The sequence below is a fragment of the Tamandua tetradactyla genome, chromosome 13 (genome assembly GCF_023851605.1).
Source record: "Tamandua tetradactyla isolate mTamTet1 chromosome 13, mTamTet1.pri, whole genome shotgun sequence".
Lineage (NCBI taxonomy): Eukaryota > Metazoa > Chordata > Mammalia > Pilosa > Myrmecophagidae > Tamandua > Tamandua tetradactyla.
Window position 1 is genome coordinate 57,460,270 of NC_135339.1, and position 15,572 is coordinate 57,475,841.

At 43.1% G+C, this 15,572-nt stretch overlaps 1 protein-coding gene across 2 annotated transcripts in view; it reads right to left on the bottom strand.

The window, feature by feature from the left end:
• The window catches only part of BLNK (B cell linker), an 83,129-nt gene extending 67,787 nt beyond the window's left edge, over positions 1-15,342 (bottom strand). The window contains exon 1 of one of the 2 annotated variants that reach the window (XM_077125596.1): positions 15,095-15,342. In XM_077125596.1, coding sequence (XP_076981711.1) covers positions 15,095-15,141 — 47 coding nt within the window. In that variant the 5' untranslated portion in view covers positions 15,142-15,342. The remainder of the gene's footprint in view (positions 1-15,094) is intronic. The other variant, XM_077125594.1, reaches the window with a different exon arrangement.
• Positions 15,343-15,572: the final 230 nt, after the last annotated feature.

The window sequence follows — 15,572 nt, forward strand, 5'->3', positions numbered from 1 at the left end:
TTTTCTCTCCTGTCTTTCAGAAAATGTGGAATGCAATGCAATGTTAATCAGAGAAAATCCCTTCTAATCTGGACTTGGGAACGGATTAAAGAGAGTCTCAAATTAAAGCAAGTTTTGCAAACAAACAGAACAGATGAATCCTTCCTTCTCCTTTGCCTCCATATTTTAACCTCTGCTCCAGTTCTCGGGTTTCTTCCTTTTAGCATCTGTGGTACTGGGACTCTTCTCTCAGCCAAGATCCAAGCCTAAACCTTCCCTTTCACACCGGGAAAATACTGTGCCTAGCAGTGGGCCCTCCAATCCATGGCATGCAGGCTCCTAGGGCCATGGCTAACATTTTCTAAAACTCAGATCCTACTAACCACTCCCTCGCCAGGAGCCAACAGTAGCTCACCAGTGTCTCCTGACTGAAGCCTGATTTTTTTTTTGGCATGGGCAGGCACTGGGAACTAGCCCGGGTCTCTGGCATGGCAGGTGAGAACTCTGCCTCTGAGCCACCGTCGCACCACCCTCAAGCCTGACTTTTATCTTGGCCCAGAGCTACTCAGTCTCCCAGAGCTCCTGTGCAGTCCCGGGTGAAAGGCGCTCAGCCTGTGAGCTGTGTCCACCACTTGGTGGGTTACGCTCAGGACATGTTATGATCTCCCCATGTATCTCCAATTTACATGTTTCAATGGTTAATTTACAGTAGAAATCTCACTAATATTTTCCTTGGTATATGTGGAAATAAATAAATCATGCATCATAACTACTTTTTGCAATGAATGGATTTTAAAATGTAATGATAGTCACTAGGTCCATTGATTCTTTAGTGGACTTCCTCTTTCCCAAGGTGTTTAAATGATCTCATGTTACTGACTTTGGGCTTTTTTTTAAGAGCTACTACTCATTATTTTAATCATATTATTTATATTTTGTTATTAAATTTTAATACAGTATGTTACAGGACATTTTAGAATGCAGATAAGGAAAAAGGAAGAAAATGGAACTTGTGGTCTGGTATCCTAGGATCTTCCGGCCTGAAACTTCTGAGCTTTCTTTGACCTTTTCTCCCTGCTTGACTTTTTATCTCCTATCACCAGTTATGTCGACTCATCTTTGGACCTATCTTATGAGTCTCTGCCCTCCCCTGTCCTCTCCCTCAGCTGCTGCCATTGTAATCTCATGGACAATGGATGACGCTAGTGGCCTTCTATCTTATCTCCCTACCCCAGTCTCTCCTCTTCCCCAATCTATACCAACACCAAATTCATTGTCTTAAACTGCCCCTTTCATCATGTTACTCGGCTCATGAACAATCTTTGAAGTCTCTTTATTTTTTGCAGAATGAAGTACAGATTCATTAGCTTAGTATTCAAAGACTTTTACAATCTGGCCCCAACCAAACATTTTTGGCATAAACTTGCTGCTATGAACCCACAATCGTTCCCGTTCCATCCCTCAGCCCAAGGCACAGCTCACGCTCATTTCTTCTTCCTTCCAGAGAATTTCCTGGGTAGAAGAAGGGAAGCCATTAGGGAAAGAGCACAGGACTGTGAGTTCAGAGAATTGGATTCTACCCCATCTCTGCTACCTGTTCCTTACAAACCTGAGCAATTCTCATCTTCACTCTATGCCTCATTTTATCCTATAAAATGTGAGGATTGTATTACATGGACACTCAGGTCATTTGCAGCTCTAAATCTATTTCTGTATTATCTGATTCATGACACTCCAGGCAGTATTACTTATTGGTCATTTCGTCTCCTGTATCTAATATCAATTTTTGAGCTGTTTGGTTATGTGATTTCTTATTTATTTTATGTCTTAAACTGTTTTTTTAAAAATTTCTGCAGTTTATAAAAGTCATCCATGTAAGGCAGGCTACGGTGGTTCAGTGGCAGAGTTCTCACCTGCCATGTTGGAGAGCCAGGTTCAATTCCCAGTGCCTGCCCATGCAAAAAAAAAAAAAAAGTAATCCATGCAATCTGTAGAAAGAACTGGGCGTGGGGAGGATCACACTGGCATGGGAATTCTGGGAAGGGAGTGGCCAACTTGAGGTTTTAAGAAGTGAGTCACGAGCTGGGTCCTCTGAAATTCAGCAGACAAAAGAATGGGGAACAACACCTCAGTAGCAGGAACAGCAAGTACAAAGGCTCAGAGGTGGGTGGTGGTGGGGAGTGAAGTCAAAGATGAAGCTGGAGAGGGACAGGACAGGTCATCAAGGCTGTTGTTTGCCAGGCCAATGAGATGGCATTTGTAGGCAACAGGAAGCCTGTGGGGACTTTTACTCAGGGGTATGTCATGATCGGGTGAGCAGCTTGCAGGAGGACCTTGGCATGGAGATGCTGGTGGCCAGGAAACTAGTGAAGAGGAAACTTTGCTGGGCCCAAGCCCAAGCCCACAATAGGGAGATACCAAAAGCAATGGTGTTGACATCAGGAGCTACTCCATTGACTAGGCCACAAGACAGCTCTCAAAGTGGGAGTCGCCAGGACACAGTGTCCTGCAGGCCACATTGGACCCTGGGACAAAGTAATCAGCCACCCTGGTCCTGTCTTTATTTAAAATTTTGGAATTTCACTCATTGTGGATTTTTTTGCATTAAGTTTGACTTGTTAAAATGTTATATTAAAATATTGTTTATAAATCTTGCTTTAGTGATTTTATTTTGGGACTCTGTTGAAGTTTGCTGCCCCAGCTCTGCTGGAATTTCTTTAGGTCCACATTATTTCATATGAGATGCTTATTTTTCTTATTCATTCCACAAATATTCAGTGAATGCACACTAGAAAATGTACCTGCTGAGTGCAGAGCTAAATGGAACTCAAATCCTGCCCTCTAGGAATGCAGGTGAGATGTCCATTCTATCTTCTTGTCACATGGCAAAACCTCTGGCCTATGTGAAGCCAGGGGACAGATATAGATGGAATTCTTTGACTTATACAAAATATCTCTCTCTTGGATAATTTCTGTCTCAAAGCCAAAGTTTTTGGCTATCAACCTGTCATTTTGAAACCAAGTGCTGTTTCTTGGACTCTGCTATTATTTGCATGCGGCAGAACTCCTCTTGAGCACCAACTTCCCTCCTCTGCCCTTTCCTGTCTCTTCCAGTCCAGGCCTCTCATGCCTACTTCCTCCAGTCTGGCCTTCTTGTGGCATTACTGGCTTTATATTTAGATTTGCAGATTCAGCACCCAACTCTGTTTCCCCCTAGAGAGTGAGCCCACAGTGCAGAAGCTCAGAAGTTTGGACAGTCCCTTTCTGAGGTGAAAACCTGAGTGAGACTCCCAAGGTTGAGCTGGCCGGCCCCACACCCCCCATTTCATAGGCGCAGATAACGTGGCCCAGAGAGGTCATGGAGCTTGCCCCAGACCACACAGCTTTGAAATCCTGACTCCTAATATTATCTGTAATTAAAGGAAATCGCCATACTTTGGAACTGAGAGAGACCTTGAGAATACCCTGGGTCAACCTCCTTTTGCTTAAAGGAAGAAACCAAGTTCCAAGTGAATCTGCAATTTTCCCCAGGTTAATTGAGCTGCACCTCCCTTCCAGCTCTTTCCATCATACCCTGCTCCTTCCCTTTCTGCACATGGCTGGGCTCTCCAGCTAGTGGATAAGCTTTTCCATGGCAGGGACTGTCTTCCACCTTCCTGTGTGGCCAAGTCCTGAGCCATGCTTGCAGTACAAGCCCAGTAAGATTTTGCTGAAAAACTGCATCATACATGCCAGTGGGCAGACAGGGATAGTCATAAACAACATTTATTGAGCATTTAGTATGTGCCAGATATTTTGTGTGCATAATCTCGTTTAATCCGCAAGAGAACCCTAAGAGGTAGGCACTATTATTCTCTTCATTTTTGTAGATTAGAAACTTTGGCTCAGAGAGGTGAAGTGATTTTCCCCAGACCCCACAGCCAGTAAATTACAATGCTGGGATTCCAAACCAGGCAGTCTGACACTGGAGCCCGAGCTCTCAACTACCCCTGGATGGTAAATGCTGACCTGCTTCCACTGGACCCCTGGCCAGGGCAGGAGACAAACTACCACGTGCCTCTTTGGGCACCTTCCTCTCCAGCCCCGGAGATGGCATCCAACACCTCTTCCAGCCAAGCAGCCTTACTAGGGACCCTCACCGGTCCCCACCCTTGCTCTGCTTCCAGGCCCTAAGGTCAGACTTGTTGCTCGAGGGGGTGCATGGGTTTATTTCAGTCTTTACGGAGAAGAAAGAGGAAGGGACAGATAGTGGGGGAGAGAAAGGGGACAGAGAGAGGGCTGTACATGTAGGAGGTAGAAGGGAAGTGGGGGAGAGTCCTATGGGGTTCTAGAACGTGCTTAGAAGTAGGGCAGCTAAACCAAGCAGCTGGAAGGAGACCAGGGCATGGTATGCCCCAGGGTCCTTTCCCAACAAGCCCAAAAGGCTACCTAAGAGTCCAAGGGCCGCGGGACCGCGTCCACCTTACGTATAAGCATCCTGCAGCCAGGCTTATTGAATAACCACAGAAAGCAATTTGTAAATTTCTCCAGACAGTTCAGACTCTACGTTTTGGTTTTTGTTTATTTCTTTTTTTTTTTCTACTGAGTTCTGCAAATATTTTGTGCTAACCTTTGGCAGTGTTTGGACTGCTGACCTAGGTGATGGGCAGACAGAAACTGGGCTGATTTGGCACACGGATGGTTATACCAACACCCTATATCCTTTCAAGAATCATGGCATGCTTTACCCTTACTCTGGAGGCAGTTAGGTGTGGGATGCACTGCCCCCAGATTGATGAGCTGACAATGAAATTATGACTATATCAGCTTTAAAATTTAGGTGATTTGCCACTTGATGTGACAGCAGAAATTGTCAAGGTCCACCTCCTCCCTCATGTTGGGGGCTGGGAGCCCCTAGGGCCTCTAGGGACACAGCATCTTCCTTCCTCTTAGCACAGAAGAAACCTTGCTGGCCCCTGCTCTCACCCACCCACACAGAAGGGCTGGGGGTTAGACAAAGGGAAACATCTTCATGAAGCTATGTAAAAGCTTTAGAAAAGGTTGTGAAACCTAAAAACGTTCAAGGAGGCTCCTGCATCCCAAGACAACACAGACCCCCAGGTCTGGAGTAGACTCAGAAGTCACGTTGTTTAATCCTGTCCCTGAGCTCATTGTCCTTAGTAGGGGGTGACAGCTGAAATTGCCATAGGTACACGGTCTCTATTCTGCCAGTATGAAAATTATGGTGCAAAACTAATGATTTTTTCAAACTGAACCAGCTGCCAGTAAGAAGTTTTTAAGACCAAGTGGCAAACAAGTCATTTGAATTCATATTTCAGGAAAAAAAAGTGTAATTTTGTAAGTGATATTGACATTGTAAAAATAGGATATAGATATTGAACAGCCTGCAAACATAGTCTGAAAGTCCCAATAATATATGTAGAAGACCCAGTTTTCCAATGATTTGCCACTTTCTTTTTTGAAAGCATATTTCTAAATTTTGTTAGAAATTAGTTATTCTCAACAAAACAAGATCTTTTTGTTTCATTTTCTCTTCTGGCATATTCAGTATTGTGTATGGATATCAATGTCATTTCTGTGCTTCAAAAAATTATTTTTCATCCTGTAGCTTTTTACACTTTGAACAAAGCAATGTTATAAAGCAAAGAAAAAAAAAACTGAACGGGGAAGGGCAGCTCTTCCCACTTTTGAACTCTACCCTCATCTTTGTTCCAAGCACCCCGGGTCAGTCTCCCCCACGGAACTAACTTCCTTTACTTAGGAGCTTTACAAGGGTCCCACCTCTGACCTTTCCCTCCTTATCTCCAGTTCCTGAACAATGCACCATGCATTTGGTGGCGCAATGTGCTAACGCGGTCGGGTGGCACGCCTCAGTGCAGGAGACAGAGGCGGGCAGCTCTGTCCCCCTGCGTCTGAGCTGGCTCTCAGATGAGCTGATCCCGCCTGGGTGTTAGAGACAGGTGACGGCTCTGTAGGCAAACTCCTGTGCTTGGTGAAGTTTGATTGGGGCCCAGGATGCTGTGTCACTGTTTGATTCTGTACCAGGATGCCTTAGTCTCCGTGGAGACCTCTCCGGTGACACAATATGGGGCGTCAGGGAGGTGTGGGCCAGGAGGGATTGCAGGAAAGGGGGTCTTCACCAAGCTCTTCTTCTCTGTTTTACACATTTACTATGATAACATTTTATATACTAGTAACGTATATTATTATTCCCATTTCAATGATGCAAAACTGAGGCTACAAGGGATTAAGTGATCTCCTCAAAGACCATGAACTAGTAAATGCAGAGTGAGTATTCAAACACAAGTTCTGCTTGATTCTGGGGCCTATATTTTCTCAGTTCAGCAGAAACACCTCTCAGGGGCATCTCTTAAATTGTACACGTTGATGTTGTATGCTGGGTGCACATGAGAGAGACCAGCTCTGTTCTTTATAATTATAACTCATACCCAGATGACATGACCTATTGTGGAAGCAGTCTTTGAAAAATAAATGGCACTATGATACCAAACACACCTTGAATCGGTGTGTAATTCAGGTTTGGACTTGGAAACATGTAATGGACAGTAACTTACACAGGGAGAGAGTAGCAAATGAGGGCATTTGCTACTCCCGCCCTCCTCACAAAGAGGGACATCTAGTTCTCGATTCAGGGGGTGTGAGCTGGGGCAGGTGACGACCTCTCTTGGCCTCGGCTTCCTGAACTGAAGAATACAGGGTTGCAGAGATGACCTCTAAGGGCCTTGCAAAGTAAACCTGGATGATCAGGGTGGGGAGCCTCCATTCATGCCCACGCCCCTCCCTCCACATTGCAGGGAGGCAGGCATGGCTGGTGCTACTCACGGAACCTGTGGCCAGGACCAGTTACATAATTTCTGGGACCTAGTACAAATTGAAACTGCAGGGCCCCTTGTTTGAAAATTATTAAGAATTTCAAGAAGGCAGCAGCAGAGCGTTAAATCAATTAAACCCTTCTGAGCATGGGGCCCAGGGCAGTCAGGAAGCTCAGTGGCCTCTGCTGTGTGTTCCCTACACTGTGGGAAAGGAGGAAATCTGGATTCGTTTGGGGTCCCAGCAAGTCTGGGAGGCAGGATGCCCCTGGGATAAAAAGCCATTCCGGGGAAATGGTCAATAGGCAAGTGTGGTTCAGTGGGTAACCACGGTGTGACCCTTAAGCTAGCTTCTTTGCCTTGCTTTTGAAATAAGCACTGAAAACAGCCATGCTGGATTGCAAGAGATGGTCTCTTTCAGGGTTTAGACCATAGCGCTGTGAAAATATGTGTGAAAAATAAGGCAGGAGATGCAGCCTTCACTGGAATTCTCTGAGAAGAGAGGAGAAGGCAGGACAGATGGGAGAAGGAGGGTCAAAGGAGGAGCAGGAACTTGTGAAGGAGCCCTTTGGAGAGCAAACAACCCTCAACTGTGAAACAATGGAAACAATGAGCACGGAGAAGGAAGACAAAGTTGCAGATTGATGATGGACAGCTGGGGCTGGGAAAACAAAGGCACCAACAAGGAGACTCAACCCACAGCAATGGACACCTTGAGAGGGGGTTTCCATTACAGGCCAGGAAATCCTGGGGTTCCAGTATCAGTGCCCAGGACAAAGGCTACTTCTCTAGACACCGCCTGGGAATCTGGAGGTCGTGTGGACCTAGAAAACAGCAGCCAGGGTTGCACTTAGGGCTCACCCTTCCCTTGATCTTGGGGCTGGAATTCCACCCCAATAACAGATGGGGCCAATTTCTGGAGTAGCAGTGTCCATCTTTGTATACCTAATGATGTGCTTGGTCCCTGGAGACCTCTGAAGTCTGGCAAGAACTTGGAACAAGAAAACTAAATTTATCCTTGAGAGACATTCAATGAAGCAAAGAGAGACGCAAGATCACCTTAAAGAAGCAAAATGGCTCCCAGGTCTGTAAGATTTACAGGGGAACATGATGGACTATAATCACAAATTCAGAGACAGAGTATGTCTGACAGCGAGGCACTGGCAGAGTCTCTCTGACTGCTAGTTCTACAGAAACAGAGTCAGAGGTTTCCTTGGCAAGACGATATCTATAGTGAGAAGAGCCCTGCAGCCCCTTCAGTTCAGAGGCAGGATCCAGGATCACCCATAAGCCTTGAGCATGTGACATTTCAACAGACGGCAACCCTCCACCAGCCTGGGCCCCCATTTATGCCTACTCTTCCTCTTCCTCATATGCATGAGTAAATCAGGCAAACAGTTTCCTGAGATCTGGATAAGATCAACACCAACATAAAAAGTCATTTTGGGGCAGGGGAGGGAGAATAAAGGATTGCTTCAAAACAGACCTGAATCTTTTTTTTTTTTTTTTGTATACTGTATGGTGGGGTCACATTTCATTCTTTTTCCATGTGACTATCCCCTTACTGCAACACCATGTGCTGAATTTTTTGGAAGTGCATGGGCCAGGAATCAAACGTGGGTCTCCCACATGGCAGGTGAGAATTCCACCACGATACTATCCTTGCCCCCCTAAATGAACTCTTTTTTTTTTTAAATGGTTTCATCCACAAAATCCACCAAGCAGTGTCAAAAAATATATGCTGCTGGTCACAGGAACACCAGATGAGAGAGGGTATATTATGCAGCAGAAGCTATCCCCAATAATGAAAGAGTTATTCCAACTCTGCGCCTCACAGACTCTGCTGCATAATCTTCATGCATGATCAGAAGACACTAAAATGATGGATAAACACACATTGTCTCCCCTCTATCCTTCCTTGGTCCTTTATCCAGTGTCCTCATCCAATGAGGAACAACATGTTCTGCTCCAGGACAGCACAAGGTGTCCACCTCCAGCCAGAATTTGGACATTGGATCAGAGCCACAAGCCCTTAGACTTTTTAATAACTGTGCTATCCACTAATTTCCTTCTTATCCCAACCATAAGGGTTCCCACTCAATGTGTGTCTGATCTACTTAGAGAAATAGAAACAGGGACTATTCCAGGATGAGTTAATAGCTGGAAATCTTTTCCTGCTCTCATTTCTCTACCCAGAAGAGAATAAAGTACACCTCGATGGTGCATACAATTCATGGAATCTGGTTTTTGTTTGACACTACAAATTTAAAAATAAAACAAACTGATTAAAATGTAAGCCCAGTCATTTCTAGCCCTTCCCTTGGAACTGCTCACCTAAGCCATCCCAGACAGAGGAAAACCAGTTTGGTGAGGAGAACTCATAACAATTGCAAAGGCATGTATTTTATATTATGAAACACTTATTGTCACTTCAAGCCCACATAAATGCATGTATGCTTCTTGTTCTAGAAATAACTCATTCTACTTGGTCTGAATAACAGCACTGTTGACATTTGGGGCCAGGTAATTTTTTGTCATGGAGACTGCCCTGTGCAATATGGGACGTTTAGCAGTATCCTTGGTCTCCACCCATGAGATGTCTGGTAAAGAACCAAATTGATCTAAATGATGCAGCTATGCTGAGAGGAAGGAAAAAGGAGAACACTTCTATGGGGTTTATTTCAAATAAAGCCATCCAGAGTTTTAATTTCCTTAAAGCATGCTGTCATTTAATTTATTTCGTTTATATTCTTTAACAGGCCCAGGTTCCTTGATGTCAACACACGAGAACAATAGTATGCTCCTCTCCAGAACTTGAAAATGAACCAAACTGGTAAATTCTCCAAAGATCAGACAAGATCAGTCATCTATGAGGAAAACCAAGAGCTCGTTTGTAAATGTGATCCTGCAGCATTTGGAACCAGCCCAGTCTCCAGGCCAGTATTCCAGGAGTCAGGCCTGGAATGGAATCGTGGTTCAGTTGCTGGAAGCCCGATCAATAGTCTCATGCACCATTTGGAGAGAGGCTGCATAAAGAGGAAATGGTTGTGCAGCACATGGAATAAGAAAGCTACAAAGGTAATCACTGAAGGACCCCAGCCAAGCCTTGTCCAAGAGAGAAGGCACTCCAGATATGTGGACTCTGGTTTAGGGCTTGCCTGGCATAGCCATCCCCAGAGTGGGTGAGAAAGAATGCCTTGAGTTTTTTTAGCTGATGCCCTGGAAGGCCTCACTCACCAGGCAAATTTCTGATAATGTGGCTCCTGTGTAGCTTGTTCATACAAAAAGCCATGTCTGGCTTCTCTGAGCATTCCACCTTTCATTGTGATAGAAAAAAAATGGCCCAGTTGAGGGATTCTTGGCTGACATGATGTGGGTAGGCAGTGGAAAGAGAATGAGAAATGAAACTGTTTGGGAAGCCTGTCTTAGCTCTACTGTTAGGTGCCCACCTCATGTTTGCCTTCCTACATCAGCACATGTCTCTGAACCAAGCTTATTAAAGGATGAGCAGGAACATGTCTCACACACACACATATTCAGGAGCTCCTCTATCCACTGTGATCTCCTGGGAAGTTCCCTGCTCTGCTTACTACTCTGTGAGAAGAGGGTGGACCTATAAACATGAGTAAGAAGAGAGAGAGAAAATGACCACTCAAGATGGGTGTGTTAAAATGTTGATTGCGTATTCAGTTTTTATTGATTTACTGTACTGACCAAGTGCCAAATTCTATTTTCAACCAATTGTTGTCTTGCCTGGTCTTCACCACAAGCCTGTAAGGAAGGCATATTAATTTCCATGTGGCAGTTGAGGAAATCAAGGCTTGGAAAGGTTGATAACTTCCTCAGGATTCATAGCTAGTAGCAGTAGCCAGCAATTAGAATCCAGCCCTTTTGGGCTCCCATTATATTTCCTTTCAGATTCTTCACAGCTCCTTTCCAGATGATCTCATCTGGATGCTGTCTAGATGTGTTCCCTGATCCCAGTGTTCAGAGATGGGCAGCTTTAAAGCAGGAGAAAAGGTATGGAATTATCTTGAAATTATTTGTCTCAACTAAGTTGATAACATTCAATTAAGAATTTTCTCCTAGGGGTCATGGGATAAGACATTAGCCTTAGAGGATGCAACAGCATCATACAGTATCAGAGCTTAGAAGGATTTGGGGAATTGTCGGGTACAAACTCCTCGTTTTATAGATTGGGGCTTGGGGACCTAGGGGAGATGAGGGCTTGGTCAGGGATGGGGCAGTAGAAATGAAAAGAAAAGGCATATGCGAAAGATCACATGTTCTAAAAATGATCATGGTGATGAACAGACAACTATGTGATGATATTGTGAGCCATTAATTGTATACTATGTATGGACTGTATGTGTATGAAGATTTCACAATAAAAATATTAAAAAATAAAACAAAACAAAAAAAGAGAGATTACAGGGCATGGAGTTCAGTGGGTATGAGTGGAGATACAGGGAGGATGAATCTGAGTTAGGGCTGATGATGACGCTATTGACCTAAACATGAAGCAATGCAGTGGGAGCTAGTGGAGGAAAGGTAAAAAGAAGGTGAGTTTGTTTCTGAGGAACTGAACTTGAAAAGTCAAGTAACTGGGAACTCCAATTTAAGATCACAAGACCTGAGAAGAGAAAATCACATCCCAGAATCATCTGTCAATTAAGAAGTGAGCAGCCTAGCAGTGAGACTTAGGGCTCTGAGGTGTTCAATAGTTTTATTATCCTCCTAGAAGATGGGAGAGAAGGGATGCTTGTCACGTCTGCTGTCCACACAAAGCTAAATGCCAGATGTCAAAATCAATGGGCAAAATGGACAAAATGGCTGGAAAGAACTGAGACAAACATGAAATGTGTCAGGAGTTGATGTAAAACCCTATGTTTATTTCAGAAAATCAATTGCTTAGCTATGGAGAAATAAGAATAACAAAAATAATGCTGCTAATAGCTACCAGTTGTTTTTAATCCAGTAATTATCATATGCTATACTCACTATTTTCAACTGCTTCATGAAATCATCTATCTAATTCTCTTAACAATAACCACATGACATAGACACTTTTATTATCTTTATCTTGGAAATGAAGACACTGGGACCAGGTAGATGAAGTAAACTTCCGTAAAATTGCACTATTAGTTAATGGCAGATGTGGTATGAAAACATTGGTTCGTCTAAGTGAAAAATACCATGTTCTTTAACCAATAAACTAAAAATTGGGAAGACCTGCTTTGCCAACACTTGTGTCAAAGACTTGGAGATTTAATCTTTTCTATTTGTAAAAGTAAGTGGATGTGTGTCTGTGTGTGCTACAAAGAAAAATACACAAGTCCAGATGATGATTCAATTGGGAGATAATTAAAAATATAAAATTTCCTATTCAAATTAATTTCACTAACTTGAAAAGAATATGTTCAATGTGATCCAGGACTTGTCAGTTTTGAAATGTTCACTCCAAAGTGTGGAATTTTGATGACCGTAGGAATGTTTAGTGTGAAAGTATTGAGAACCCAGGTCTCAACTGGGTTTATGATGACATCATCACCTTATAAAATCAAGGGAAAATCATATCTAAGAATCAACTGAAAAGTCCTGAGAGTTTATGAACTACTAATAGAGACAGCTACTTCATATATTGCCTTAATTGAAGAAAAAAGCAAGAATCTGTGCTATAGATCCCATATCTCTGTGCTAAAACTTAGCCACTTCAATTTTTCCACAGCAGAAATTCTCAAGGCAAGTATCCATCCCTCACTGTGTCCATTTGAGAACTTTCTCTCTTCTGCACCTTGGAAATCACTTGTTTCCTTCAATCTTGCTTGCCCTTGGTTGACTTGGCTTTCTCTTTCTTCCTGGCTATTCTGTCTGCCCCCAGTCTCTTTTCAGCCTTAAAATATACTCCCTGGGTCCGTGTTATCCCTTCTAAGCCCCCTTATGGACTTTCACAATCTCTCTATTTTTGAGATGAAGAATTTGAGCAAATTTACATAAACTTTGATAAGCCCAAGACTATGAACTTGGCTTGTCACTGTCAGCTGGTGCCAAATAATTGCATAGTTAGGCAATCTTCTGAATTGAAGTTAACCAGTCAGAGCAGTGATATGAGTCACAGGGTCAAGTACTTTACCTTTCCATTCTTTGCCATCCCATCTAGTTACAGAAAAAAAAAAAGTTACAGAAAAGAAGATGTGCTTCAAACCCATTGTTTTTATAATTTTCTTTGAAAAGTTCCACATTAGCATTACACATTTTACCAAATAGGCCAATTCTGCAAGGACAACTGAGTAAGCAAGTTGAAAAAAATGTTAATTCTGTTTTAGCAGATGAGTGTAGTATATGATTGATTATCCACAGTTTTGGTTTCCTACCCTATAATCTACACTTGCATATCACCTACCAAGAGCTCTGTGATCAGGCTGTACTTTGCCCCAAAGACAGTGATCATAAAACAATTTAGGTTATATTGCCTCTCCTTATTTAAATTTCCATCTGGATTTCCTAACAGAGATTCTCATGCTTAGTATGGCTCTAGGTTATAGAATATATCTGAAAAGGATCATTGTGTACATTTTTACTCATTTGAGAGAAGGCCTGATGCACAACTTATTAGCTTCTTTGGCACATCATCCCTACCTGTTTTTTTTTTTACATGGGCAGGCACCAGGAATCGAACCCGGGTCCTCGGGCTTGGCAGCATCCCTACCTCTTCGTCCCTTTCCCATCTCACTGCTGTGCTCCACATCCAGGCCTCTAACCCCAGATGCTTGGGTTATTTACCCATCCCCCTACCTAGTCTCCTTCCCTCCAGTTTCCCTCCTCCCCATTCCATCCTGCAGACCTCCCTAAAACCTGCGGACATGACATCTCTCAAGAGTGCAAACCATTCTCCAAATCCCTGTGGATAAACCCAACCTGCCCTTTGTGGTATGGTCCCGCCCTGTGCATGCCCACCTCATTAGGACATCGTGGTCCCACATGCCCCAATCTACAGCCTCTGTTGGACCAGAAAACTCTCCTCACCTTCCCTCAAATGGACTGTACTCAAGTCTAGCTGCAAACCTCAGCTTCTGCTATTTCCTCCTTCCCAGCACGTAACGCTTTTCTTCTAACTCTCCAACTACTTTTACCTTATCTGCTTCTCAAAGTCTAGCTCTTAAAATATCTACTCCATGAAACTGTCTCCAGCTACTCTGATTCTCTTCTTATACTCATTTGCTCACTCACTGTCTTCCATTAGTTTACCTGTCCTGGGGTTACAGCAGCTGGAGACCAAGGACAAGAATGAGGTACTTTCTTGTACCCACTCCGTGCTGATCATGCTGTGTGCACTCAACCACCAGCTATTGAAATGGCTGACGTAGCCTTTGCCTACTGATTCCAGATAAGTAATTCATTTCAAACTACCATTTACCAAGCACCTACGAGGCATAAAGCCTGTATTATAACTGTGAAGGGCTGCCCTCTGTCAATGCTAGAGTTAATTTTCTTAAATGTTGTTTTGAAAGCTCTAATTCTCTAGCACATTATATGTAATGATTTTTATACTACGTGTGTCATATTAGCCCATGAAAAACTGGTGAAGTTCCAATATATTTGGAGCATAAAATATTCACTGAACATTTAAAAGTCTCAGTCTCCAAAAACCATGATGATGCTACAATTAGACAAAACAAAAAAACAAAACAAAACCTTCAAAATCACAATTTGAGAAGTTGTCTTTTTCATAGATCAGACGAATTTCTTGATTCTTGCTCTTTGGGCCACTTCTGGTTTATTCTTTCTCAGTGGTTTTTTACAGATAACTGTTACACTGACATAAGGATGTTGGAAAAACAGATCTAGCCCCCCTCCCCATGCACTTGAGATACATAACACAAAATAAATGACATACAATAAAGCAATAATGAATATGAATGATTAACAGCTATCCTTAAAAAGAAATAGTAAACCATTATGAAATGTTTGGAGACTCAGCGGAATCTAAGATCTCAACTTTTCTTTTTGCTAGCTCTTCAGAGCTTTACACATTAAAGTACCATTGGCAAAAGCCATCTCAAGCAAACCTACCTGTTCCTTTTATAATTTTCTTAAATATTCTTTTGAACATTAAGAAATATTTCTTAAATATTTCTTTAAAAACTCAGCCTACTTCCCTATGGTAATGGCAACCCATTTCCCTAAAATTAGCAAAGTATTCCAAGAGCTGAGAATTTCTAAGATGCCACAGAGCATTTAAAAAAAGAAGAGGAAGAAGAAGAGCTGGACGGAGAAAATCTTACCTCAACTTCTGACTGGCAGGGACAGTTATTTTATTAAGCTTGTCCATTCTTTTTGGTAATGGTAAGAGACGAATGACTGCCCAGTGGTAATATCAGCAGTTCCTTGCCCTCCTGGGGAATAGCATGGTAAGTGTTTGGACTCAAGAGTCCTGGTTACTTGAATCTGATTTCCGAGAGCACAGGCTGCTGGCAAACACCCCTGCGCTAGGGAGAAGTAAAACTTGCCGGAGCACTTAGTCAAGTTTCATGTTTCTATATAATCATGTGATCTGAGGAGCCAGCCAGCTTGGCTGATTACTCTGCATTGTGTAAACTTTAATAGTGAAACCTACTGGGCATGCAAATTTCTTTCCAGTGCTTTCTTTTATAGCCAGATTTGTAACCAGGTCCGGACAAGCCTCTGGCTGGTCACTATTGCCTACTTCATCCTATACACATGTAGTCACTGTTTTCAGCAGGTGTCATGAGATGTGGTCAC